The sequence below is a fragment of the Condylura cristata genome, unplaced genomic scaffold, assembly GCF_000260355.1.
Source record: "Condylura cristata isolate star-nosed mole 26May11 unplaced genomic scaffold, ConCri1.0 scaffold00004, whole genome shotgun sequence".
Lineage (NCBI taxonomy): Eukaryota > Metazoa > Chordata > Mammalia > Eulipotyphla > Talpidae > Condylura > Condylura cristata.
In genome coordinates, this window is record NW_004567105.1 from 65,029,320 (window position 1) to 65,055,468 (window position 26,149).

The 26,149-nt window shown below is 52.2% G+C and overlaps 2 protein-coding genes across 4 annotated transcripts in view; one reads left to right on the forward strand and one right to left on the reverse strand.

Moving 5' to 3' along the window:
• POMGNT2 (protein O-linked mannose N-acetylglucosaminyltransferase 2 (beta 1,4-)) overlaps positions 1-11,674 on the forward strand; it is a 12,125-nt gene extending 451 nt beyond the window's left edge. The window contains exons 2-3 of one of the 3 annotated variants that reach the window (XM_012735187.1): positions 8,380-8,561; positions 9,389-11,674. In XM_012735187.1, coding sequence (XP_012590641.1) covers positions 9,494-11,236 — 1,743 coding nt within the window. In that variant the 5' untranslated portion in view covers positions 8,380-8,561; positions 9,389-9,493 and the 3' untranslated portion in view covers positions 11,237-11,674. The remainder of the gene's footprint in view (positions 1-8,379; positions 8,562-9,388) is intronic. The other 2 variants (XM_012735186.1, XM_004676266.2) reach the window with 2 other exon arrangements.
• Positions 11,675-13,523: 1,849 nt separating this feature from the next.
• Positions 13,524-25,613, reverse strand: FAM198A (family with sequence similarity 198, member A). The gene is made up of 4 exons (XM_012735189.1): positions 24,370-25,613; positions 17,091-17,213; positions 16,362-16,465; positions 13,524-15,694 (listed from the first exon to the last, which is right to left on the reverse strand). The coding sequence occupies exons 1-4, from the start codon at positions 25,573-25,575 to the stop codon at positions 15,484-15,486; spliced, it is 1,644 nt and encodes a 547-aa protein (XP_012590643.1). The 5' UTR covers positions 25,576-25,613; the 3' UTR covers positions 13,524-15,483.
• Positions 25,614-26,149: the final 536 nt, after the last annotated feature.

A 26,149-nucleotide genomic window follows, 5' to 3' on the forward strand; every position in this document is an offset into this window, starting at 1 on the left:
GGGGGGGCGGACAGAAGAGGTGAGCCCTAGTGTTCGGGTGTCACCGGCCCAGGCGACACCCCTGGACTCGCCACCGAAGCCCTTAGCTCAGGACTGGCTCTGGCAAAGGATCCGCACACCCTTTTGCCGGGGAGATGATGGTGTGCATGAGGCGCAGGTGGCAAGGAGCCAGGCTAGTTGCCCGAAGGGGCCCTGGGCCTCCAGAACTCCTTTTGAAATCAGAGCCTAGGCAGGCAGACAGCTGATCCCTGGGCTCCGTGGGACACAATTATAGGACACCTACTGTGTGTCAGGCCCAAAGAGCTTCCCAAGGCTTGCCTAGTAGTGCTGAAGATGAACCGACCCAACGGACTCCTACCCAAGGCATGAATGCAGGTCTTCCCCATCATTGATGGAAATCCCAAAACCTGGGATCCTCAGACCAGCCTTGGCAACTGGTACTAGAGCCAGGTTCTGTTTGCATCAGGCCAGCTCTTGGGGGAAGCAAGGCCCAACGTGGAAGGAATTACGGAGTGGCCTGGTAAGACTTAGTGGTGGAGAGCACAGACAGAACAGAGTTCACTCACCAAACCTTTGCTGGTACACGTGCAGGGCATCTAAATCCTGACAGTCACTTACTAGCTGCGTGTCCTTGAGCAAATCACGGACCCTCTCTGTGCCTCTGAGTTTCTTCCTGTGCAAAATAGGGGTAAAAGTACCTCCATCTCAGGGTTGCTATGAGAAGTAAATGAAATAATGCCCCACAGTCTGTTAACCTCATGTCTGGTACACAGTGAATTGCAGCAAATGTTAGCACTTGTAGCTGTTAACAACGGAAAATGTTAGAGGCGAGATTGGAACCATCTTTGTACTGTAAGCAGCAGACATTTCTGGCTCTCAGATGTGTTGGCCAGTTTCCAACTCATCCTTTCACATGACAGAATCTAACTCCCCACTGGTGGCAGGGCCTGAAAGGGCACATGCTCCCTCTTTCCCAGGGATGGCCAGCACATGAGTTGCTGAACCTTGGGCCTAGAAAGCTGAGGGGAAGCTGAGTGTAGATCCCCAGCAAAGAGAAGGCTCCATTGTTGGTACTGAGGCCTGGGTTCCCAAACACCACGGCCATGTGAGCATCCTGTGGCCTTGGTGAGATGTCAGACCAGCTCTCACATTTTTCACACTGGCCTCTGGCTGGCAAGTTCTTGCTCTGCACCTTGTTTTAGAATATTTAGCGGTAAGCAAAGGCTTCTAATGAGTATTAAGTTCACCAGAAAATTAAATTACCAAACACTCCATTCCCCAACGGTCCTCATCACTCTCAGTTTGCTTGTCAGTGAATACTCTCCCCCAGGACCCACCTGTCATCTGATAATTTTTTTCTATAATAGCTGTGAGCATTGGGTAATTCATATAACAAACCTCGGGATACTTCCTCAAATGTGGAATGGGATTGTTAGCAGCTATTTTAGGTTTGTTGGAGGAAATAAATGAGCTAATTCATGGAAAGCACTTAGCATTAAGCCTGGCACAGAGTAAGAGCCAGTGAAGGGGAGTTGTTCTATCATTATGATTAATAATAATAATAATATGAAAATAATACTAGTCATTGTGCTTTGCCTGTGTTGTCTCTGAATTCACAAAAATACCCTGTGACGTAGGTATAATTGTGTCTGTTTTTTAGACCAGGAATGAACACTTGCAGAGATTAAGAACTGGCCCAGGCAGATACAGCACAAATACTGCATGATACCACTTATGTGATGAGTCTGAAAGAGTGAAACTCAAAAGCATGGTCAATGGTGGTTGCCAGGGGCAGAAAAGGAGAGTAGGGAAAGTGTTTAGTCAAAGGGAACAAAGCTTCAGGTATACAAGGGGATTAAGTCCTAATGATCTGTTGTCCAGCATAGTGGCTATAGTTTACAGTAATCTTTTTTAAAGACTTAAATTTTTGCTAAGAACATCGTTCACCTGTTGAGTATTATCATGCACAGATAATAAGAGGACAGGGACAAATTTTTGGAGGCAATAGATAGGTTTGTGGCACAGATTATGGTGATGGTTTATGGATATACATTTATCTCCAAATTCATGAAATGACATACCCTTATTAAGTACACTTTTCTGTATGCAAAAAAAAAGGACTGGTTTCAGATCACATAGCTGTCAGGACCTCATATCCTGGCTTTGCAGCTCCAGAGAAATCACTAGTTGCTGCTTCTACTCTGCTGTCTGTAATCTTCACAGTTCTTGAAGCACAGCTGTGCCTGGGGCAGGGTGTCTTGTACCTCAGCAGGTGAGTCTGTTCATGCTTCTTGGAGGAAGAGGGAGAAACCCACAGACTGCTACACGTTTCCGCTTCATGTCAGAGGTAGGCTGAAGTTGCTTTTGTCTAGTAGGGAAGCTGGAGAGCATGCACTGGGTGAGTCTGGGGGCTGAGGTATTAGGGAGCAAACTCTGAAGCTGTCACTGCACCACTGCGTTGGAAGGGCATGATCTGGGCAAAGATCTGGAAGCTTGGCTATGAGAGCAAGTGGTTTTGCTAAACAAAGGGCTGGGAAGAGTCCAGAGCTCTGCTTTTCCTCTCTGGGCCTGGTGTCTGCTTTTGGGAGGAGGGTTGCCTTCAAGCTGCAGGCCCTGGACTGAGGCTGCATGTGAGAGCCCACACTGCCCCGCAAGACTTCTTTCATAAAATAAGGAGTCAGAGCACATATTTTATAAGGATGCTTAGCTCTAAAGAGCAGTGGCTTTTTAATTTTAAATTGGCGACTTAACCCCTTCTGCAGAGCACAGGGCATCTGGCATAATTATCACCCTAATACCCTACATAGACTGCCTGTGGGGTGAGAGAACGGCTCCCTGAGCACTGCCACTGCCTGATGTCGGCTGCCTGGCTGAGTGGGGAGTCATCACACAAGAGAAGCCTCAGGTTGCTAAGTTACAGTTGAGGTCTGTGTTTCCAGAGCATCCACTCCGCTCTGCCCTTGAGTAATAAAAGCAGATGGCTGCGAGGTCTACTCGGCTTCTCTGTCACTGAATGTACCTCTGAGTCTAATGGCTTGAGAACAGGATCCCTGGAGTCAGATGGAGTTGGAATTACTTGACCTATAAGTCCCTTAACCTCACTAAAACCTCGGCTTTTTCATAGTAATAGAAAATATAGATTATACTAACAGCTGCCCTGGAAGCTTAAATGGAAAGGAGCAGGAAAATGGCTTAGGACAATGCCTGGCATGTGATAGGTGCTCAGTAAGTAAAGTGGTGGTAGCATTAACTGTCACCCGCAAAGACTAGCATCCTCTTCTGAGCTAGTCCGGACAGCGTTCAATCTTCCCATTTGGTCTGGCTTCCCATGTCTTCTCTGGGCACATCCAGAGCCCAGCATCTGTCTGAGAATCAGACTTTTCACTCTGTCATTATGACTACCATTTGGTGTGATCTTAACCCTGATAATCTGGTACCAGCTTAACTCTTCTCTGTTTTAAAAGCACAGTGGATGCCCCCCTTTGTTTGTTACTGGGTTGTGAGTACTCAGCCTAAACTAAGCCTCAGGGAAGAGGTGGGGACCTGGTCTGTGTTGTGCCACCATTACCCATATAAGTCCTTGTGTCTGATTGTTTTAGACACATCCAGTAATGAGACAAGCCCAAGGTCCTAGAGCAGTGGAAGTTGCCACAATTTGTGCGGAGTCCTGGAGCTGCCAGGGGGGTGGCACAGTGGTGATTGTAAAGAACCAGAGAAGCAGGGCTTTGTTCGGAGACTCCTGTCTCAGGAGAGCTACATTCTCTCTGCTGACCTGTGAGTGTGGGCAATTGCGAAGTTGACACGTGTGAGGTAAACCTCTAAACACTTCTGAAAATTGAGCACACATAATCACCTGGGCTGTTTATTAAAACACAGGCTCCTGGGCCCCACCTCAGAGAATCTAATAGGGAGAGTTGGAAAGAGATCGTCCTGAGGATGTTTCAGCTATTGGAACTTATTTACTCTTCACTAAAAAGGTGTGATTGTGAGACTATCCGTGCAGGACCGGCAGCGTCCATAATTCCGCGCTGGTGATTCAGGCTGCGTTTGGGGTGAAAGTGCATTTTAGTAACAAAATAAATATTCCGTCATCTTTCAACTGGAAGAATGAACAGCCCTTAAGAAGACCATTATTATATAATACGAGACCTTCTAGATGCACTGTTACCACCTCATACATCAAGTTGGTCCTTCTGCAGCCTGGATCTGTAGGTGCCAGCAGTCATGCGTTTGGGAACTGGGTGCAGCTGGTGAGGTCAGCAGAAGTGTGTGTGTGTGGGGTGGGGGGGGGTTTCCCTGTAGAATAGCTTTTAACCTTCATGCCCAGAAGCAAAGGCCAGCCGAGCCCAGCCCTTGGGCCTGCATGTCATCTTCACTTAATTTGAATGGTTGCCAGAAGTTACAAATTGGAACACTTCACATTTTAATTAGATTTCTGGCTTCTCTGAAAAAACCCAGAAGAGTAGTGCTATGGACTGAATTGTGTCTCCCTCCCACCCCAATTCATATATTGAAACCCTAATCCCCAATGAGGCTTTCTGTAAAAATAGAGCCTATAGGAAGATAATTAAATGAAGCCACAGGGTGAGTCCCTAATTGGACAGGAATGATGTGCTAGAGGAAGAGAGACGAGAGATGCCTCTGCACACACGCACGTAAACACACGTGCACACACACATTTAGGAACTGTCCTTACATGGTGAGGAGGTAGCTGCCCTCACACCAAGGCTCGGGGCCTCTAGAGAAATCAGACTCCCCAACCCCTTGACCTTGAACTTCCAGACTCCAGAGCTGTGAGAGAGCAAATCTCTGTGGTTTAGCCTCGCAGTCTACAGCCCAGGCACTTTTCCTGCCAGGCCTTTATCACCTTGAGCGTTAGCCTAGGTATTCTGTGTCCAGGTCAAAAACCCCCCATGGGTCTTTAGACTCAGTATAAATGTGACTTTATACTCCTGACTCTAGACCTAGAATTCATGGAGCTTTTGCTCCTGATCAGACCCTGCAGCTCTCATGATCTGCTTCTCTGAGCCCATGTGGAAACTGCACCTGGTGCTGGTGCCCGCCTCATGGTGAGCACCCCCCGTGGGCATTTCCTCCCCGCTGCCTCCTGTATCCGCAGGTGCAGCAGCATCACCAATACCTCCCTCCGGTGTTTCTCAGAATAGACGGGATCCATTGAAAAATATTCTGGTTCTATTGCAAGTTGTCCTGGCTGATCTACTAAGCTCTTTGTGCCCCATACCAGTTGGTCTTTATTCTGGTAGCAAAGTAGAGGTGGTAGAGAATGATAAATGCTACCATTTGTGTCCCCTGGGTCACTTTGCCCTGAATGCCGACAGAGTAGTTTCATATGGTGCCTGGGCTGTTAACATAATGCAGTACTTCCAGGCTCCAAGCTCAAATCCTGAGTCCATTCCATACACACTGAGGGACTTAGCTTCTCCTAGCTTCTGTGTTCTGTAAGATGGGGAAGTGTAAATGGTACTATGCTAACCACTGGATGCTGGTTTAAGAAATAAATGAGAATATGTACAGATAGTTTTCAGTAAGTTGCCAGCCTAAAGTACTGGGAGTGGTTCTGACGGTTCCGGTGTTGGTACAGGCTGCCTGGCTTGTCTGTGGTAGCGATAGAACTCGGGCATTCTACCTCAGGGCCCAGGCTTTGGCCCCCACGCTGTGAGAGGCAGTGAAATGATCGGTCTGTCCCTAGCAATCTTCCTTCCCATTTTCCCTTCGGTAGGTAACTCTAGAGCCAGAAGTGCCCAAGGAAGGTCTGTGTGGCCTTAGCCTGCATTTGCCATGCCTCTGTCAACACTAGCAGGGGCAGCCAGGCCTGCAGGGGGCTGGAGGACTTGGCCGCTAATTAGACGCCGCCCTCCCCAGCCCAGCCTCAAAGCCTGGCTCTCCTGTTCGCCCCACAAGGTCCCCACCCCCATGCTTCCTGATTCCCTTAAGTTGTGTGTGAGGCCCTGAGCTTGGTGTGTGAGTGGGACTGACGACTACACACAGCCTGCCATGTCTGGAGAGCTCTGGCCTCCTTCCTGCCCGTGGTCCTGCCTCTCACAGAGGGGCCTAGAGGGAGGGCAGCTAGCGGGTCGCTCATTATGTAGGAGTGAGATGCCCACTCAGGTTGAAGGTGGGTCTTTCCTCGCCCCTTTCCCCGTTTTCCTGCGGATCTTGCTTTCTGACAGCCCTAGAAGTGTTTAGCTTCTGTTGCAAAATACGCGGCAGCTCTTGGCATGCGTCTGCCTCTCCGCTCTCCAAGGGGGGCTTTATTTACTTTACTTTTTCTGCGTTGTAATTTATTACTCATCTACTCTCCAGACTTTTGTCATTTACCATAGTGCTTTAACTGATTATTATTTCCTTTTAAACTTTATATTGTAGGAAAGGCCCAGACACACAAAAGAGAGTGATGCTGAAGGCCCCATAAACATCTTCCATAATTACCAGTATCTTCTTGTCTTGTGCCATCTGGCTCTCTGTTTATTTTTGCTGTAATATTTTAGAACAAACTACATATATGTCATTTTATCTATACACACTATCTTATTTTTTATTTATCTAATTTTTATAATTTTTTATTTTAAATACTCTTAGTTACAAAAGAAAACTTCACCCAGCTTCCCTAGTGTTAACATCTTACATAACCACAATATTATTATCAAAATCAGAAAATTAACACTGTTAACTAAACCACACACCTTATTCAAACTGTCAAGTGTCTGGCTAATAGCCTTTTCCTGCCTCAGGACTCCAACAGTCTGCGACCCGCCACCTCAATCTTGCCTTCTTTTTTATGACCTTAACTCTTAGAGTCCTACTCAGTTATTTAATAGAATGTCCTTGAATTTAGGTTTAACGTTTCCTCTATTAACTGATATTCCGGCCATCCTCAGAGCTAGACCTGGAGCTCACACCAAGTTTCTGTTTAGGAATTTAGATTGAGGTTATATATTTGGGGTAAGAAGACTACAAAAGTGAGGTACCTCTCCCAGGGCTTATATCAAGGGGTATACGATGCCAGTGTGCTGTGCCTGGTGGTGTTAATGCAGATTACATGGTTCAGGGCTGTTCGCCAGGTTTCTCTGCTGTTGAATTTCTAGTTTATTACTTCGTAGTTGCTGTGGATGTCAAGGAGGTGCTTTGAGACTCTGCAGATATCCTACTTCTTATCTTAATTTCACCTACCCATTTTAGCATGGGTCTTGACTGAAGCAATTATTTAATGTTTGCCAAATGAAGATTTTTCTATTTTCATCATTGTTTCTATATTTATTAATTGGAATTCTACTGTAAAGAAGATCCATCCCTTCTTCCCTATTTATTTATTCAGGTATTTATTGACATTAGTATTGACTCATGAACATTTTATTTTATGACTTATAATCCATTACTATTACTCTTTCATTTTGCTACTCAAATTGTACCAGATTTACTATTTGGGAAATCCTTCCACTTACCCTTCTGTGCCCTTTTATATGTCCCCATCATTTTTGAAGAACATCCTTACATTCTGGCACTATAAGGTTTTCCAGGCTCATCTTGTGCTTTCTCTGCTCCAACCCTGGACACAATGATTTCTCTAAGGAGCCCTTCGCTCCGTTTAGTGAGAATGCTATTTCAAACCCAGCTTCAGTGATGAGGAAATTTACCTCTTGCAGCAGGAGGTTCAGGGCAGGGACGTGATGTCACCAAGACCCTTTTATCCTTTGCATCTCTCCTCATCAGGCTACCCCTGGCATTCTGACTTTGCTCTCAAGCTGCTTTCTTCACGGTCAGCAGATGGCAGGCAGCAGCCATGGGATAGCATCTTCCTTTTCTCTCCAGTAGGTGGGAACATGGAATATGACTCCCTTTTGCTGCTGGGTTTTGTTACCATAGCGTGACACTCTATGCCAGTAACTAGGCTCAGAAGCATGTTGTCTGGGGACTGGCCCTCCCTGGTTTCTGTGCACCTCATGGGTACCTGGGGGAGCAGCAGCTTCCTCGACAAGCCCGGCATTTTGTTAGCAAGTGGTTAGGAGTGGGGAGGCATGGGTGCTGAGCAAAAACACTTACAAATGCCGTGCGCATGAACTGGGGGCCAGAGGCTGATGACAGACGGTGGCCCAGGGCGCGACATGTGACAACATCCATCTGGTCATAATGCCCATCTTTGGGAGATATTTTCTGCATAGACTTAAAATCCTTTTTCCGAAATAACTGTGATGAAAAGCGACAGATCCTGCCTCAGCACTGATCATCTTTTGCTTTTGAGTCTGATAAAGGCAACCAAGTGTGTCTAAAGTGCTTAAAATGCCAAATTTCATTGTGCCTCCCCTGGCCTTTTATTAACCACCTGACACTTCAATTTTTTTTCCTTTCTTTGTTGCTTAGACACTTCAGCTGAAGTATCCAGCAATGAGGTTGAATTGATTGCTTTTCTTCTACTTTAGAGATGAAGAGCAGCACTCATAAGGTTCAGCTAATAAGTTATTCCTGACCTCCACCATCCTGTGAGCTGGGCGTTGAACCCTCTTTTTTGCTAACCAGAAGTCTATGTTCAGAAGAGCCACACAGTAAGTCATGGAGCTGGGGTTTGAACTTGAGTCTGTCTGACTCTTAGACTTTCCCAGCTCACACATATCCTCTTTTAGAAGCTATCTCAGATTCTGAGCCAGGGACTGTGAGATTCAGAGCCACGCTAGTTTAGGATGTGATAGTGCCTGGGTTTCCTTTTCACCTTCTGTGTATCCCAGACAGGAAGCAAGAGGAGCCAGAAACCCAGAAATGCAAACAGGTATAGATCCAGAAAAGGTCACAAGGAAAGCTTTGTCTTTGTCTCTCTTGTCAGAAGACTGGAAAAGGAGCGGCCTAGCAGAACAGGAACATTTTTGACAATAAAACCATCTTTTGTGAAACACCAGGGAACTGCTTCCCTATCTCCCTCTCCAAGTTTAGGAAATGCAGAGTACATAGCCTAGACTTCTGTCTTCACCTTCTGGTAACCAGGTCCCCTTCCTTACCCTGTGCCCTACACCCCTCCCTCTCCCACCCCTACTGGGGCTTATGGAGAGCCAGGACTTCCTAGAGTACCATAGCATAACACACAAAATGCCCAGGATTAGTCTCAGCAAAGAATGCAAAGAACTAAATGGAAATATTAGAACGGAAAACTACAGTAACCAAAAAATAAAACCCACTGGCTAGAAGCGTGGCGCTGACAGAAGAATCAGAACATCAGCACCCTAATCTGTCGTTCCTGTGAACATGCCGCATGATGGGCGAATCCTGTGCCCCCGCGGCACACTGAGCCTAACACAGTGCCTGGGCCACAGTGCGCGTTTGAAATGATTCCAGGGAGACGGTGCCAACGCCTCTTCTTTTCCCTTCTCTCTTCCCACAGGCTTTGGCTGTTACTCTGTGAGCCTGTAGGGATGGGTGAAGCCCCCCAGGCCTGTGGCACTCCCCAGCGGCCGTCTTCTCACTAGCGCCCCACAGCGGCATTAGGATGCACCTCTCAGCCGTGTTCAATGCCCTCCTGGTGTCTGTCCTGGCAGCTGTCCTGTGGAAGCATGTGCGGCTGCGTGAGCACGCAGCCTCTCTGGAGGAAGAGCTGGCCCTTGGCCGACAGGCCCCGGAGCCCACCCCGATGCTGAGGATCGACTACCCGAAGGCCCTGCAGATGCTGATGGAGGGCGGCACGTACATGGTGTGCACAGGCCGCACGCACACCGACCGCATCTGCCGCTTCAGGTGGCTCTGCTACTCCAACGAGGCGGAGGAGTTCATCTTCTTCCACGGCAACTCCTCTGTCATGCTGCCCAACCTGGGCTCCCGGCGCTTCCAGCCCGCCCTGCTCGACCTGTCCACCGTGGAAGACCACAACACCCAGTACTTCAACTTCGTGGAGCTGCCGGCCGCCGCCCTGCGCTTCATGCCCAAGCCCGTGTTCGTGCCTGACGTGGCCCTTATCGCCAACCGCTTCAACCCCGACAACCTCATGCACGTCTTCCACGACGACCTGCTGCCGCTCTTCTACACCCTGCGGCAGTTCCCAGGCCTGGCGCATGAGGCTCGGCTCTTCTTCATGGAGGGCTGGGGCGAGGGCGCGCACTTTGACCTCTACAAGCTTCTCAGCCCCAAGCAGCCGCTCCTGCGGGCACAGCTGAAGGGCCTGGGCCGGCTGCTGTGCTTCTCGCACGCCTTTGTGGGCCTCTCCAAGGTCACCACCTGGTACCAGTATGGCTTCGTCCAGCCCCAGGGCCCAAAGGCCAACATCCTCATCTCTGGCAGTGAAATCCGGCAGTTTGCACGGTTCATGATGGAAAAGCTGAACGTGAGCCGTGCAGGGGCCCCCCTAGGTGAGGAGTACATTCTGGTTTTTAGCCGCACTCAGAACAGACTCATCCTGAATGAGGCAGAGCTGCTGCTGGCTCTGGCCCAGGAGTTCCAGATGAAGACTGTGACGGTGTCCCTGGAAGATCATGCCTTTGCTGATGTTGTGCGGCTGGTCAGCAACGCGTCCATGCTGGTCAGCATGCACGGGGCCCAGCTGGTCACTGCCCTCTTTCTGCCGCGAGGGGCAGCTGTGGTTGAGCTCTTCCCATATGCCGTCAATCCGGACCACTACACGCCCTATAAGACCCTGGCCATGCTGCCTGGCATGGACCTCCAGTATATAGCCTGGCGGAACACGATGCCAGAGAACACAGTCACGCACCCTGAGCGGCCCTGGGACCAGGGGGGCATCACACACCTAGACCGGGCCGAGCAGGCCCGGATCCTGCAAAGCCGTGAGGTCCCGAGACATCTCTGCTGCCGGAACCCAGAGTGGCTATTTAGAATCTACCAGGACACCAAGGTGGACATCCCTTCCCTCATCCAAACCATACGGCGTGTGGTAAAGGGCCAGCCAGGGCCACGGAAGCAGAAGTGGACAGTTGGCCTCTACCCAGGCAAGGTGCGGGAAGCACGGTGCCAGGCGTCCGTGCAGGGCGCCTCTGAGGCGCGCCTCACCGTGTCCTGGCAGATCCCATGGAACCTCAAGTACCTGAAGGTGCGGGAAGTGAAGTACGAGGTGTGGCTCCAGGAGCAGGGGGAGAACACCTACGTGCCTTACGTCCTGGCCCTGCAGAACCACACCTTCACTGAGAACATTAAGCCCTTCACTACCTACCTGGTGTGGGTCCGCTGCATTTTCAACAAGCTCCTCCAGGGGCCCTTTGCAGACGTGCTCGTGTGCAATACGTAGCGAGGGGGTGGCCAGATCTCGGGGAGGCCCCTCGGCCTGCTAGCCCCCAGGAGGCTCTGGGAATGATTCCTTCATTTATCGAGCAGACCTGCCCAGCCTGTGCCTCCTGACTCATTGCGGCTGGAGAAGGGGTTCGCAGCAGTCCTCTTTGCACTGGTGTGTGGGCCCCCCATCTTTTTCCCATTCTGACCATCCCTACCCATGGAGGAGGTCCCTAGAGAGAGGAGGAAGAGGCGAAGGAAGAGGAAAGAATCCCAAGGGGTCTCTGGCTAAGTGGTGCTGTTCCCTAGGGAGTCTGTCTTGCTGGTCCCCAGGTTTCTGGAAATTTAGAGTGATCCTGTGGTGGGGGGTGGCGGTGCCTCGGCTTCCGCCATCATGAAGTTCACCTGTTGCCCAGTGAAGGGTGTGTTTGGAACCTCCATTAAATCATGATGCACATCTTGGTCAAGTCTTTCTTGGACAGTAGGAGGGGGATAGCAGTCAGGTGCCCTGTTAGCCTACGGTCAACCAAAATGTGACCATGGGGGAGCCTCAAGGGCAGCAGAAATAGGCAGGCTGTGTGGACTTCCCAGCCAGCTGGGTAAGCACTGCGTTTCCATTTCAGAGGGCTCAAAGCACGGGCGTCGGGAGTCGGTGGGGAGGGCCTGGAGAGGACGCGCCACCTCCACAGGGGCCTTCGCAACTGAACACTCAGGCCAGAACCGCCACAGACCGCACCCGGCAGTGCGTACTGGCAGGGCTTGTCCGCAGGCGGAGGCCTCACGCCAGTCTGGGGCATCCACCTCCCACTGGGTTGACTTGCAGGGGAGAAAGGCCAGTGTCCAGGGAGAGACAGACTGGTGGAGCCAAAAGTCCAGACATCTGGCTGGCCCTTGGCTGCGCGGTCCAGGAGTGGGGATTGCAGGAAGTGACCACCTGAGCAAGCCAGGTAGTTTAGGTGGGGATGTGCATTCATCCCGAGGCCAGGCAAGGAAGGGACTGTCCACGACGTTCCCGTAGGGCCCCTCCCCCCCAGACGCTTGCTCCCCCTTCCCGACACCGGCAGAGCTCTTCCCTTGCCACGGAGCTGCCCGCACACGTCTGTGGTCTCAGTTACGGGGGCCTTGCTGACCAAGCAGAAATCAAGGTGCGCTGACAGGCAGAATATGTAAAACTGGGCCTGTCTCCAAACATCTGGAACGTGTGGCCATCTCAACACACAGCCCGTAATTCCTTCCAGATCCTGTGCTCTCTGGAAAATCTGCTCAGTAAGACGCCCTGAATGAATGAACATGTAAGAAGGAAGGGACCGCTCTGTAGCGGTTGGAGCTGAGGCTGTGGAAGCCAAAGGCCTTGGGCTTAAGTCCCAGCTCCACCCATGTCCTGCTCTGAGATCTGGGCAAGGAACTCAGCCTCTCTGAGCCTTGGTTTCCGTAAATGTCGACTGGGAGTAATAATGCCTACTTATGGAGTTGTTCAAAGGTTTGCCACGAGGAACATAAGGCCCGGTTGTGGGGGACTCTGCTGTCTCCATCTACACTGCCTCCGGCGAGCCACTTCCCCCCCAGCTGGGGTCCTTGGTCTGTACAGTGAGGATCACACAGCTGCGCTTGTAAGGCATTCGCAGATCATCTGTGTAAAACCCTTGGCACCGTGACTGGTTGTAATAAACTAGTAATTGCCGATCTGGAATCCCAGATCCAAGCCTTGAGGCCAGATGTGACTCAGAACTCTGAATTTTTCAGATATAGAAAGCTAATGGGGCATATACTGTGAGTTATGCAATACTCAGAGCTGAGGTTACTCCCAGTTCGCAAACACATTGCTTCTCCTGTCGTGAAATATAGGAATGCTCTTGCCTATAGGACATGAGCTTTGGCACTGAACATACAAAAAAGCTTTTGCTTTTCAGAACTTTGGAGAGTGTGAGCATCGCCTCTAGAGAGTTGTGAAGCTGTGTTACTCTCATCAGCCTTCCCTCTTGGAATAGCCCTTTTACAGTGGGGGGCAAGGGTGGGTCAAGGAGCTGGTGAGTGTGACGTCCTCAGCAGGCTCCCCTTTCTGGAGGCCGACTGGCTTGAGCCCCTCACTCTACAGACCGGTCCCAGACTCTGTGTTCACAGCTTCTTGCCCCGATCTACCACCCTGCTGCCTCGCTTGGCACGCTGCTCTCATTCCAGAGGAAGCGAGTGGGAGAGACATAGGCCAGCAGCGTGTGCTCGGAGTGTGCCTTAGAACAATAAAAAAATGGATGCAGTTTCAGGTTTGCAGGAAAGACACGGTTTACTTTTTTATTTTATTTATGTTTTTTATTTGAAAGACACAGTTTATACACTGGACTTTAACAAGCACAGAGCAATGGGTAGGGAGCCAAATGGATGTGAGTGTGTTTGGCAGAGAATGGCAGTTGGCACTTCCACATTCCTGGGAACCAGCCCTGTGTTCCCGACTCTGGGTCCAGCAGGGAGAGTGGTAGGAGCCTCCGTCTGGTGGTCTTGACTCAAGACTTGGCTAGCACAGTCTTGCCTGGGTTTGAATTCTGGTCCTGCTGATAAGCTGGGTGACCTTGGGAAAGTCACTTAGCCCCTCTGGGCCTCTTCTTTAAAATGGAGATAATAGTCGTGCCTGCCCTTTGGGGTGTGGTGAGATTAAATGTTCTCATCCTTGTAAACCACCATGGCAGCGCCCTGCCCAGTCAGTGTTGGTGCTAGCAGGGGCTAGCGTTCGTCAGGGGCGAACCAGTGAGTTGCTGAGTTAAGTGTGCTCTCTTGCTAACGCTATTCCTAGAGGGGTTATGAAAATCAGAATAAAAATGTCAAGGTTGCAGATGTATAAAAAGGCTGTTTTGAGACAGAAGGTAGGGATACCAGTTGGAGAACATCACATGGAGAGGCCATACCCTTAGCTGAGCTGGGACCTGAGGCTCCATCCTGGACTTCTGCAGACCTGGACAGAGTGGGCCAGGAGTCACCCCCAGCCCCAGAGGGAAGAAGAGGCCAGTGCCAAGGGCCACAGTATCTGTCCACGTGTCCCATAAGGACAAGTTTGGGTCCTTATGCATTCTCTCTCACCCCCATCTCTCAAACACACATACTCCAGGCCCACTGGGCCTCCTTTCACAGGTAGTTCCCAGGCCTATTTCAGTGTAAAGGATGCCAGCTGGGGGCAGTGCTGCTTGCTTCCCTGTGGTGCTGCCAGCTGCCTTCAACTCCAGTACCCTGGAACTTTGCTTAAGTTTCATGGGCACATGGTGTGGAACAAAGACTGCCCAAGTGAGATGATCCCACATCGAAGCTGTGATTCAGAGCTTGCTGCAGCAAGAGAATCCACACCATCACCTGCCTCCAGTGAGACTCGGGCAGGCATAGGAGGCAGGTGAGCCCTGACTGTGGGCATGAGGGAGGCAGGGGTTAGCAGGAAGGGGCGCCTTAGGGAGCTGCCTAGGGGAGCAGGTTTGGCTTCTCTGGTTGGTCCTAGTAGAAAATGGAAACAAGAAATAGTGAAACTGGCAGTTATCAACCAAATCCTGACCATCCTGGGCTGACAGCTGCAGACACTGGGGGCTGGGCTGGAGGGTGCCGAGTTGTCGACTGTTGTAGATGCTCTGGCCATCGAGTGTACCTCCAGTCTCGGCACTGAGACAGTATTAGCTCTGTTTTCCAAAGGGCAGATTAAGTCACAAAACTAGAATGAGTCTCATCCTGATGTGAGAGCCTAACTCTGATTAAGGCTTCATTTCTTGGATCTGAGCCCACTTTCAACCAGAGCCTCTGGACCAAGTACAATTAATGACTGTCCTTTATTGGGACCATTTCATGTACAGGTACAGACATGCACTTGTGCAGGCATGGACGTGTGTGTGCTGGCATGGACGTGTGCCGGCATGCACACATACCACATACACTGTATACTTACACAGGCTCACACACAGTAGTCCAGCTGTGTATGCATGTGAGATGCACAGTTTTACAGGAGCAGTTCATGGAACATTCTTATATGTATTTATTGACTCAAGGGGGTAGATAGCCAGAGCTGAGAAGGCAGATGGAATGTAGAGAGACAGAAACCCAATAACCAACACTGCCTCCATCACTCCACACAGGAAACACACCCCACCACTTCCATGCTGTCCTAGTTAAGGCTTTTCCCATGTGTCTTCAAGTGGGTGAACCCCAGAAAATGTGGCCACTAGGATCAAGGCTCATCCGCTCAGGTCATGCAATGAGGGGACCCCCAGTGCAATGAGAGCCCTCCCAGGTAGGAGGGGCTCACAGGTCCTCATCCCTGAAGACTGTCAGGTTGTTCTTCCGGATGTGATGCAGCAAGACCTGCCCCCGCCGTTCCAGGGTCTGCAGAACCTGCTTCAGCCCCTGGCCCCCACCTTGGCTTTCCCAGAACACCGGGTCCATCTGCAGGGACTTGAGCAGCATGTTCTGTAGACACCCTGACTCCAGAACCTTCACAGCAGACTCGGGAAACCTGGAGGGAAGTCCCCAGCCCCATAACAGAAAGTGAGGATAAAAGTGGTCTCAGTGCCCCAGTAAAAGCAAAGCCCATTGGCCAGCCTCAGCTCAGCACCCTGGTGACATCCGGGGCACATGCCTGCTGACCACTTAGCCGGAGACAGACCGAGACATTCCACCCCCTGCGCTGTGGAAGCAGGGATAGAGGTTTCAGACAGCCCCACCGCAGGAAGCCAGGTGAATCAGGAAGCCTGTGAAACCAGCCTGCAGCTGAGGAATGCCATAGAAAGGTCGACCGGTTCTTAACCGACCTACTCATGAATGTTACCTGTGTGCATCCTGCTACTTGGCTTGGCCATGCCAGGAAGAGCCTAGGCTGAGCTACCCACGAGAGAGCTCCCTGCCAGTGCCCTGAGCCCTCTCAGGGTAGCTGGTGTTCTGTGGGGCTGGGAGGCCCTCTGCAGTTGTGGGGGGGTGGGGCAGGGGAGGCATTTCAACTAGCTGTTGAGGGCCTGCTGGCAGTATCCCCTCTCAGCTTTCCCAGGGCACCTGGCCCCAGCCTGAAGCTCAGATTTGATAGTTTTGTCTGAGGTTTTGCCTGCTTAGGGCCCCTGGTTCCAGCTCCCCTGACACAGGCCACTGAGTCTCAGTCCCTGAACCTCCTCCCAACCCCTGACCCTTACCCATCTATGCCTTCCAGTAGCCGAAAGTTCAGCTTGTCCTCGGGGTGCTGCAGCCTCCCTGCATTATCGATGTAGACCAGGTGAGATGGATCGCTGCTCCGGACCTCCAGGAAGAAGAGGGCAGGGACAGGTGGGAAAGGGAGAAGCTTTGCGGGCCTCCGTGGATTCTGTTGGGGTTCAGGGGCATGGGGGGCCCTAAGCTGTCAGTTCCACCATCCACCCTGCTACTACCCTCCAAGGGCAACTGGCCAAGAGTGAGGCAGTGAGGACACTAAGTCTCTCTGGGGGAGATGACAGAGAAGCCCTCTGCAGGGGACACCTTACTCCTCACAGGAGACAGGCTGTTCTGCCACACAGCCCCTCTCTGATGGCCTCAGCATGTCGCTTCCACCAGGAACGTACCAGGAGGCTGATCAGCATCAGCTTTCAAGCCATCAGGGTCCTTAGTGTGAGCCTGTATCACCTACCACCCAGCCACGTGGCCCTGGAAAGCCCATGTCCCACTCCAGACAGAATTTCCTCATTTACTGGCAAAGATGACGACATTGACCAGACATAGCTCTTAAACTCTGCTTCCAGGAGCCCCAGGGGTTCACTGGAGTCTCAGGGGCAGGGATATCAGTGGAAACAGGACTGGGGGACCCCAGTATCATAGGATCCTTGAAACTTGCCAAGAGTATCATCTGGAGGAGACAGGAAACCCCGGATCTGGGGGGCCGGGGAACGTACCAGGATGTGTACCAGCCGCAGCTCGCCCGGGTTCCGGCACTTCTCTCGGAGCCTCTCTTCCACACAGGGGTCTGAGGGCTCTGGCTCAAAGCCACAGCAGTAGCGATCCAGGCGGTCGTGGACCTGCGGGGACACCCACCTTCCTCAGGCATGTGGCATGGAGCCGGCCTGCACCAGGGGGCATGCGCTGCATTCACAATGGTGCTCACGCTGGGCAGCTCGCCGTGCACACCTCAGGGCAGCGTGGACCCCCCCCACCCAATGCCCATTGCTTAATCCACCGCGCTGCTTCTGTACCCCGAGGCCATTGGGCCGCAATGTCAACCCTCTGTCTCCTGGGGAGTTGCACATAATTCCATTTTTCCTCTAAGCAGTAAATACAGCATCAGGGCCCCTCCCTTAATGGGCATCTGCACAGCTCTCGGGGGCAGCTTTCTCTGGGCAGTGGGCTGAGTCAGACCTGGGGAGAGCAGGCAATGCCTGAAGTGCCGATGCCTGAGGTGGGACTCCTCAAGGATGGGGTGCCGCACCCCTGACACGCACAGGTACACTCACACGACACTGAGTGGAACAGTGACTTGCCACATTCCCACCCTCGCTTCCAGTGGTCCTTTCAGAAGGAAGAGGCTGGCCTGCAGGTGAGGACGCCGTAGAAACACAGAACAGCTGTTCTTGGCCCCGACCTACTCATGGATGTTACCTGTGTGCATCCAAGACAAAGAGGCTGAGAAAGGAGGCCTAAAACCAGAGGCAGAGGAGTCTAGAGGTAGGCTGGGGACCCTGAGCAGCAGCTCCTCACTGTCAGATAACGGCTGGATTTTCCTTCTGCTCCCCACTTTAGCACTCATTGTCAACAACATCCAGCGTTGTCTCAGGAAGTAGCAGGCAACGCAAACCCTGCAGCCCCTTAAAGGTGACCCCATCACAACAAATTGGATCCCGATTTAGAAAGCCAGGTGGGTCTCCACTAGAGCGCTGGGGTCTTTCACCAGCGACCCCACATTCACACAGAAGGGGAGAAATGCCGTGGTCTCCTCCACAGTGAGGAAAGGCATTTGGGAAATTTTACATCCATTCCTGACAATAAAAATTAAACAAAGCAGGAATAATAACTGCATATCTTCAGTCAAAAACCAGCATGGCTTTTAATGGTGAAATGCTAGAAATTATCCCAAGTCTGTAAGAAACAAGTCGTGTCCATCACCCCATTACTATTTAATGGTGCTCTGGAAGCACCAGCAAATACAGTGAGATGAGTGAGAGAGAGAAGAGGCTGTGAGAGAGGTGCATTCGTTCAGATGAAATTATGGGGAATACCCAGTTGGATAAGCCAGGCAACTGTGAGAAGCAATAATGCCAGGTGAGCAGGTAGCTAGTAACCTATAACACAGAAGGAAAAGCCTTACTCAGACCGAAGCTACCAGCCAGAACACCTGACAGGAAGAAGGATCCCATTTTTAATGGCCACAGAAGGTGAAATATCCGGAATAACCCAGCTGAAGAAAGCAGCCAGATCTTTCTGGGGCATGAATAAATGGAAAGCCTATTCTAGGCTAGAATGACTATGTTTTTAAGATGTAAAGTTGTTCTACATTAGTCCACACAAATTTAACTTGATTCCAATACAATTCTGAAAGTATTTAGGAAAGAGAAATAACAAGTTGACTGCAAATTTCACATGAATAGAGCATATTTTTGCATGTTTGAAATCTAATATGCAAGACTATCAAATTCTAAAAAGAGCAATGAGAATGATCAACCTCTCTTAGTTATTAATATTGACTATAATGCACAATAATTCAAACAGTGTGATTCAGGCATATAAATAGACTCTTAACTGAAACAGGAAGGAGCCCAGAAATAGACCTACATACATATGGAAATTGGCTCTGTGGCAAAGACAGCAATTCAGATCGGGGGAAGACTAATTACTCAACAAATGGTGTTAGGACCGTTGGGTTGCCATCCAACAAAAAGAAGAAATCAGTGTTTTGTACCATATCCCTTTCTCTATGAAACTTCCAGATGGGTCAAAGATATTTGAAAACGCATGAGAATGTTTTAAATAACCTTCAAGTGAGGATGGCCTCTGAAAGGAACATACTCACCAAGAAGCCATAAAAGAAAAGCTTGATAATTTTTAACAGCACAGAATTCTTCTAAATTTCTGCACAACAAAAGGACTACTACTGAGTTTTAAAATAATCGAAACTGGCAGAGATATTGTCACAGTATAATGAAAACAAAGGGCAAATTTCTTTCACCTATCAAAAGCATAAAATCGTATGAAAACAGGCGAATAATCCAAGCAACAGATGAATAACCCAAGCACCCAGAGCTCCCGGGGTGTTTGAGCTTGGGCCCTCCCCAGCCTTACCCTTTTCTATTGCTACATAACAAGTGACCAAGAGTTTAGGGGCTGAAAAGAACACATGTATGATATCAGAGTTCCTTTGGGTCAGAAGGGCCCCTTCGCAGGGCCTCACCAGCGTGAACCCCAGGAGTCATCCAGGCCGCATCCCAGATGTAGTTCAGGCTCCTCGTAGAAGCTCCTCCAGGTTTGGGCAGAAACCAGTTCTTGTAGCTGTGGGACCAGGTGCTGGGAGTCCCTGGTCCACGTAGGGGCCTTCCCTTCTCATAGGTGGTGCAGAGCACGGCTGTTTACTTTCTTCCTCAGGCCAATGGGAGTTTCTCTCTTTGAAAGACTCGCCTGATTAAGTCAGGCCCACCCAGGTGTCTGACTCAGTTTGGTGGCGCACTTGGGTGGTTTCTATTCCCCATAAGAAGAGCTTGTCCCAGTAGGGCTGCTCAGCCTGGGCCTGAGCGTGAGAACTGAAGAGCAGCTCTGAAGCCACCCATAGCATGAAGCCACATCCAGTTGATCCCAGCTGCCCTTCAGACCCTGGTTCAAGAAATAAAGCTCAGGTGTTTTAAGCCATAGAGTTTGGGGCCAATTTGTTACATGCATTATTTCAGCAGTCACAAAAACTCTTCCATGGGACTTGTGAAACACAGGATTGGGGGCCTATGGGGGATGTAGGTGTGGTATACAATGTACCTGGGTAAATGGTCTGTTTTGGTCCCCAAACAGAAAAACAGGGCTTCTATTGGGTAAACCAATGCCAACCAGCAGGCAGACGGGGGAGGGCTGCATCTGGGGGAGGTGCTTCGCCTCCCAAGCAGAGTACCTGGAGTTCCTGTGCCAGGAAACCCACATTCTGAAGTCCTCCTCTCGCCAACTTGCCAGGGGTGGTTTCTAGGAAGGCGGCAGCAGCCAGCCAGGGGTGTTTGACTTGACCTGGGTCCAGCCAGCCAGGGAAGAGGTGGCACAAGGCCAGCCAAGTGGCATCTGACCACACACCCAGACGACGTGTGCTTTGGCTGCTGAGACTTCCATCCCCACGGCAGGGCTGGCAGCTGAGGGGGGCCCCACAGCACACCTCCGGGAGCAGCACAGAGGGGCTCTGTGTAGAGCAGAGGAGGTGCTGTCACGGAACGGGGCTCCATGAGGAGGTGCCTCCAGTTTCAGGGCCTGGGCAGCCCTGCAAGCGTCCCTTTGCCTCCCTCATTCATGGCCTGCAGAACAGTGGCTGTGACTCAGAGGGTGAGCTCCGAGTCACTCATCCAGGCTGCATCCCCGCTCCATCAGCCCCTGGCCTCCGCGGGTGACCCAGCTTGTCTGGGCCTCAATTTCTCAGCTTTAAACATGCCAACAATGTGGTATCTTGCTCACAAGGTCGCTGTGAGAACTGGTGAGTTGACTCCTATAAACGACTGGGGACAGCGTCTGTTCGCTGTTGAGTGTGTGCCACCCACCAAGCCCTCACTCAGCGCATGCACAGACCGGCTCACGTGCAGAAAGGGCGCAGATCGGCGTTATCATCTGCTGAAGACCCCCAGGGACAGGCCTCGAGACAAGGCTCCGAGCAAAAGCAGTTTGCCTGTGAACAAACTCCAGAAACACAAGCTGAGAGCAGAGATGACATGGGCAGCGGTGACCTCTGTGGGTAAGTCCAGTCCTGGCGGGGGACTCTGAGAGACACAAAGAACATGCACAATAGAGCTTCCTCCGCCAGGGTACTGCAGCCTTTCCACATCAGCTCCAGCTGTCACTGGGGGGAGGGGAGGGCATTATCAGCCTTCTGGGGGTGTCCAGGACTGTCCTGATCTCAGCACTGCAGATAGGGCTGGAACCCGCTCCATCCCAGCCTGGCTGGGCGGTCACACTGCCTGGATTCCAAATCCCTGCATGCAGCCTGACAGGCAGGCAGTGCCGGCTCTAGGGCCCAGGCAGGCCTGCAGAGAGGTGCTAGTGTTGGGAGTTACCACACACTGAAATGGTCAGGCCGAGGGGATGGCGCCAGGATGCTCCATGCCATTTTGGAGGCAAGAAAAGTGAATCTCAGAGAGACAAAGTAATCCACAGTGTCATACAAGGAAGTGGCCTGGGGAGAGGGGTCACACCCTACACCAAAGCCCACGCTGGCCACTGGGCTCCACGCTCCTCCGCCCACAAACCAGCCAAGAGACAGACTGGAAGGGGCTCGGGGCCCAGCTGCCCCCCACCCCCTACCAGGGAAACACCCACAGGCAGGTAAGAGTCAAGGGCTTGGGCGCTAGGGGTGTCAGGAAAAACGAGGGACCGAGGGTCCTCGGCTTGAAATCCAGGCTTAGTGGTAAACTGGTTTTAGGCCTTAAGGATGAGACAAAACCTGCCCACCTTTCCCTTGGAGACTGGCTTTCCCGGGCAGGGCAGGGCCTGGGCCTCACCAGCTAATGAGCCCACCTGAGCGAAGCAGAAGCGTCTCACCTCGGCTGGGCTCCCAGGTCAGCAGGAGCCACTCTAAGCACGGCAGTTGGGGCGCTGCCCAGAGGCAAGGCCCGTCCTCAGAAACACAAGCCCCGCTTACTAAAGAAGAGCCTCTTCATACCTCTCTGTGTCGGAAGAGCCCTGGGCCTGGCTCACACACTGCAGCCAAGTCCATGTTTCTTTGCTGAAAAACCCGTTTTTCAACAATAAGATTTACCCCCTCTGTTCTCAGCCCTGGTCCTCCAAACCTATATAACTTTGCTTCCTCCCTTATCCAGGGAAGCAGAGTAGAGTTTATCTTGCCTTGCAGTTGACCTGCCGCGATAAAGCTGATTTCTCAAAGACCTGATGGCACACCCTCAGTGCACCCTCCACCGCTGGGTAGCATGCCAGGCTCACCGCACCGTGCAGAAATGCAGGGAATGCTCCCCTGCAGCCCGCTGCTCCAAGCAGATGGATTTTTACCGGCCCCCTCCAAAGTATTGCATATTGTCTAAGAATTTTCTAAAGCGCGTTACACACCAGCCCTGTGTGAATCAGCTTCAGCTTTTCAGTCCCAAGCTGCCAGGCGTGGCCCCGTCTCTGGCTCATCCACCCACCCCAGTAGGTGAACCCAGTAGCTGTTGATTCTTCTCCTCAGTGGGGTCCCCACAGAGATGGCAGCTGGGTTGACATGCACAAACCCATCCGCTCTCGGCTTTATTGCTTCATTTTTCTGTCTTTCTGCCTTCCTGGCTGCACTTCCAGTGTGGTCTTTATGACTGATGTCATGTTCACAGGCACAGGAACAGCCACACTGGCTGTGACCAGGCCAGGTAGTAAACAGCTGGTGTGTGCAGCCCTCCAGTTAAACCCCTGTGCCCTGACAACAACTTCCCTAGTGTAAGGTACATGAAGATGGCCAGGCTGTTACCCCGCCAGCCTCTGGGGCTATCACCTGCAGCCTTGAATGCAGGAGGCGCTTGGGTGCGTGGGCTCGGGGCATCGTGCCTGACTGTGGACACCTGGAGTGCAGGGTAGGACATGTACGCAGGCATGCGTATGCCTGGAGACAGAGGACATAGGCAGCACCGCTCGGTGACACAAACAGCTACAGCAGAGGGGCTGTGAGAAGAGACCACAAGAGAATGCTAGGGAAAGCCCAGAGCAAAGTGCATAAATTGTCTCACAGCCAAGTTGCCATCTCCCCTCTGGCTTGTCTCCCCTGTGTACTATTAGAAAACCTGTGGGGATGATGCCAAGTGCGCCAAAGTTCCCTTGTAAGCTGCCTGAACTGACAGTGGAACTACCCGGCCTGGGATGGCCGCACAACACCTAGGACCCTCAGGAAGTTCAGGCCCCACTCCGGCACCAGAGCGACCTTAGCGGGCTCGTACTGGCGTCTGCTCATGCTTCAGCGCCCAGACTGGACAGGCATCATCCCTTTCACTCTCTTGCTCTCCCTCCCGCCCTTCCTCTCCCTCACTTTCCTTTTTAAACTATGAAGCCACCTTGACTACTTCTTGGTTCAAGGGTATAAATAGTGATGAGCTGGTAAATACTTAAAGACCAGCTCTCCTGGGAGCAGGAGACGGTCCCGGTGGGTAGAATGTGTTGATTGCCACAGTGTAAATCCTTCCGCTCTGGCCATTTCTAACTGGTGTGGAGCCAGCAAGAGGTGTGCAGATGTGGCTCATCACTGCACAGTATTTACTGTACATGTGCACATAGCTGCAGGAATGCAGGTAATAGAAAATGTAGCCAATAGCTAGGAAGCTCTGCGTTTTACTCTCACTTCTCATGTATCACGTGGTTGGTTTGTGCAACTTCATTTTTAATAATTGTTAAGGGGAAGGATGTCCTAAAGGAACTCTGCAGAGTTTTGTGGACTCCACCCCCTACTCCAGTGACTGGAAACTACAACTCCCAGCAGCACCAGGGAGAGAACTGCGAGGACCCAAGGCGGAGCTAGCAGGAATTCTGGGACTTTGGGGGATAAATAGGGAACCAGTTTCTACGGCCCTCTCTCTTGCTCGGGAAATGGCTCTCAGGACTGCGTCCGGGGGCTATCAGTTAGTTTGTTATTAGAGCTCCAAGTCAGCTGTGCCGGTAAGATATTCTAGTTACCTTGTGTCTCTCTCTCTTTCTCTGGGTTGTTCCCTTTTCCTTTTGTAAATAAACCCATTATCGACCCTTTATGCCTGCAGTACAACTGAACTTTAAGCGTGCAGGTGAGGCCCCACAGACAGGCAGCTCAGTTCACACTGGGGTGCCTGTGACATAATGATGGTTTCACAACCAGCCACAATATTCCTGAAAAGTTTAGTAATCAGCTAAACAAATACAGGTGCTTGGTGAAAAAAAAAAAAAAAAAAAAACCCAGCTGGGGAGGTGAGTCACCTTTTTCCCTCAGGACAATGGTTATGTGTTTCCATTCCCCCCACTCCTTACCTCTGCCGCCCACCACCCCCACCCCACCCAGCCACCCACCTGCAGCAGGAAGTCGAAGAGTGCCAGGCGAGCCCACTCCATGTGTTGGATGCCCAGGCACGGGGCCTGGCCTGGCCAGCCGCAGCCACTTGCCAGCAGGGCTTGGTACTGCAGCCAGCCCAGTGCCAGGGAGTTCTGGTCATCGTCCGGGTCACCCAGGTGCTGTACATCTGGCGCCCACCAGACCACAGGCCTCACGCCACCATCTGTGTAGCGATAGGGCAGCAGGGGGCTGTGGAAGCGCCGGGCCACAGCGGGAAGGCTCCGGCGGAGTCCCAGCACTCGGTCCACATGGAAGGACAGAACCTCGGGCAGGTCCCCAGGCCTCTTGATCAGGCCACAGAGCCCCTCAGTGCAGAGCTGGCTGAGCCCAGGAGTCGCGTCCTGAGGGGCGCCCTTGGTGGAAAAGCCCACCTGCAGCACCTGCCCATGGCCTGGGACCCTGGCTTTGCCCACCACCACGCCCTGGGCCAACAGCTGGAGGGCCTCCACATCAGGCTCCGTGAACCATGGGGGAACCTGCCCATGGGTCCTCGAGCCACCCGGCAGGACAGGGGGGAGAGTGTCACACCAGACAGATCCTTGCAGCTCTGCAACAGAGCCAGGCCATTGACGGGCCCCTGAGCTCAGAGCAGGATTCCCTGCTCGCAGCCCACCAGTCTGGGCTCCCTGCCCAGCTCCCAGCAGATCCTTGTCCTCTGCAGGATGTGGCCTCTGGGTGGCTGCAACAGGAGCGCTCCGGGTCCTGAAAGCTGCAGCATTGTGCCCTGTGAGGGGGCCCTCCAGGGGACCTGACTCACTCGCTGCCTCCTGGATGGGACCATCATGCCGAGGGGAGCCCAGTTCCTTGGCTCCTGGACCCTTCACCTTATCCTTCCTCGGGAGCCCGTGAGCTGGAGATGCCAAAATAATGTCTCTTCTGATCCGCCCTGGACGCTTGCTGTTCCTTGCCAGGGACTGCCTGTGGCCTTGCTCCTGACCACAGACCTGAGTGGAATTCCGGAGCAAAACCCAGCCTTGCCAGAGCCCAAGGTTTCTTGCCCGCTGCCTCCGGCTGGAGCTCAGAGCATCCCGGCTGTGGAGGGCAGGGTTCCCAGTTTCCACGTGTGGCTCCACGCGGTCAAGGTCGGGGCCAGTGGCTGCCTGCTGTGGGGAGAAGCGAGTGACAGCCACCATGGACAGAGTCATCAAGAGGCACAATGTCATCACCAACCGCTTCTTGCCACGCAGCTTTCTCTTGAGCCAAGACACCTGGGGGACAGGTTAGAAAAAAGAACTTGAGATCTGGGAAGATGTCAGGTCAACCTGTAAAACAGCAGGAAGGTGAATGAAAGGCCAGCTTGGAGCAGGAGCAGGCCAAAGAGCAGACGGGGGGGGGGGGGGGCGTCAACAGCGATCCGCCTTTAGGAGGGAGCGGGCAGCCACGCCAGCTGGGTCCCTGCTTCACAACTCGGCGCTTTGCCTGCCGGCAGCTATGGCTGATGTCCACAGACAGACTTGGGCTGCTGCCCCCGGAGAAAACCACCCCGGCGACGCAGCTGTCCCACACAAGTGCAGGCCCCTCTCTTTTCATCTCCATGTGCGTCTGTGTGCCCACTGTGGCAAAGCTCCAGTTTTCTCCCGAAATATGCCCTTCCCTTTTCCAACCAGCTGGTGACCTTGCCCAGCCGCCCTCACAGCCAGCCGGTGGCCCCTGGCCCGTCAGCCACTCCTGCCTGCCCTGCTTGCTTGAGAGCCCGCTGTCCTGGAACCCTCCAGCACACTGTGGGCAGAGCCCACT

Bases quoted from the DNA above. Each gene is read 5' to 3' on its own strand.
- FAM198A (XM_012735189.1), bottom strand. From the start codon at position 25,575: ATGACATTGTGCCTCTTGATGACTCTGTCCATGGTGGCTGTCACTCGC. The intron at 17,214-24,369 runs GTGGGTGGCTGG...GTGTCCCCGCAG, and splicing joins TCTTCGACTTCCTGCTGCAG to GTCCACGACCGCCTGGATCG. The intron at 15,695-16,361 runs GTAAGGGTCAGG...ACTTCCCTCCAG, and splicing joins CTACTGGAAGGCATAGATGG to GTTTCCCGAGTCTGCTGTGA.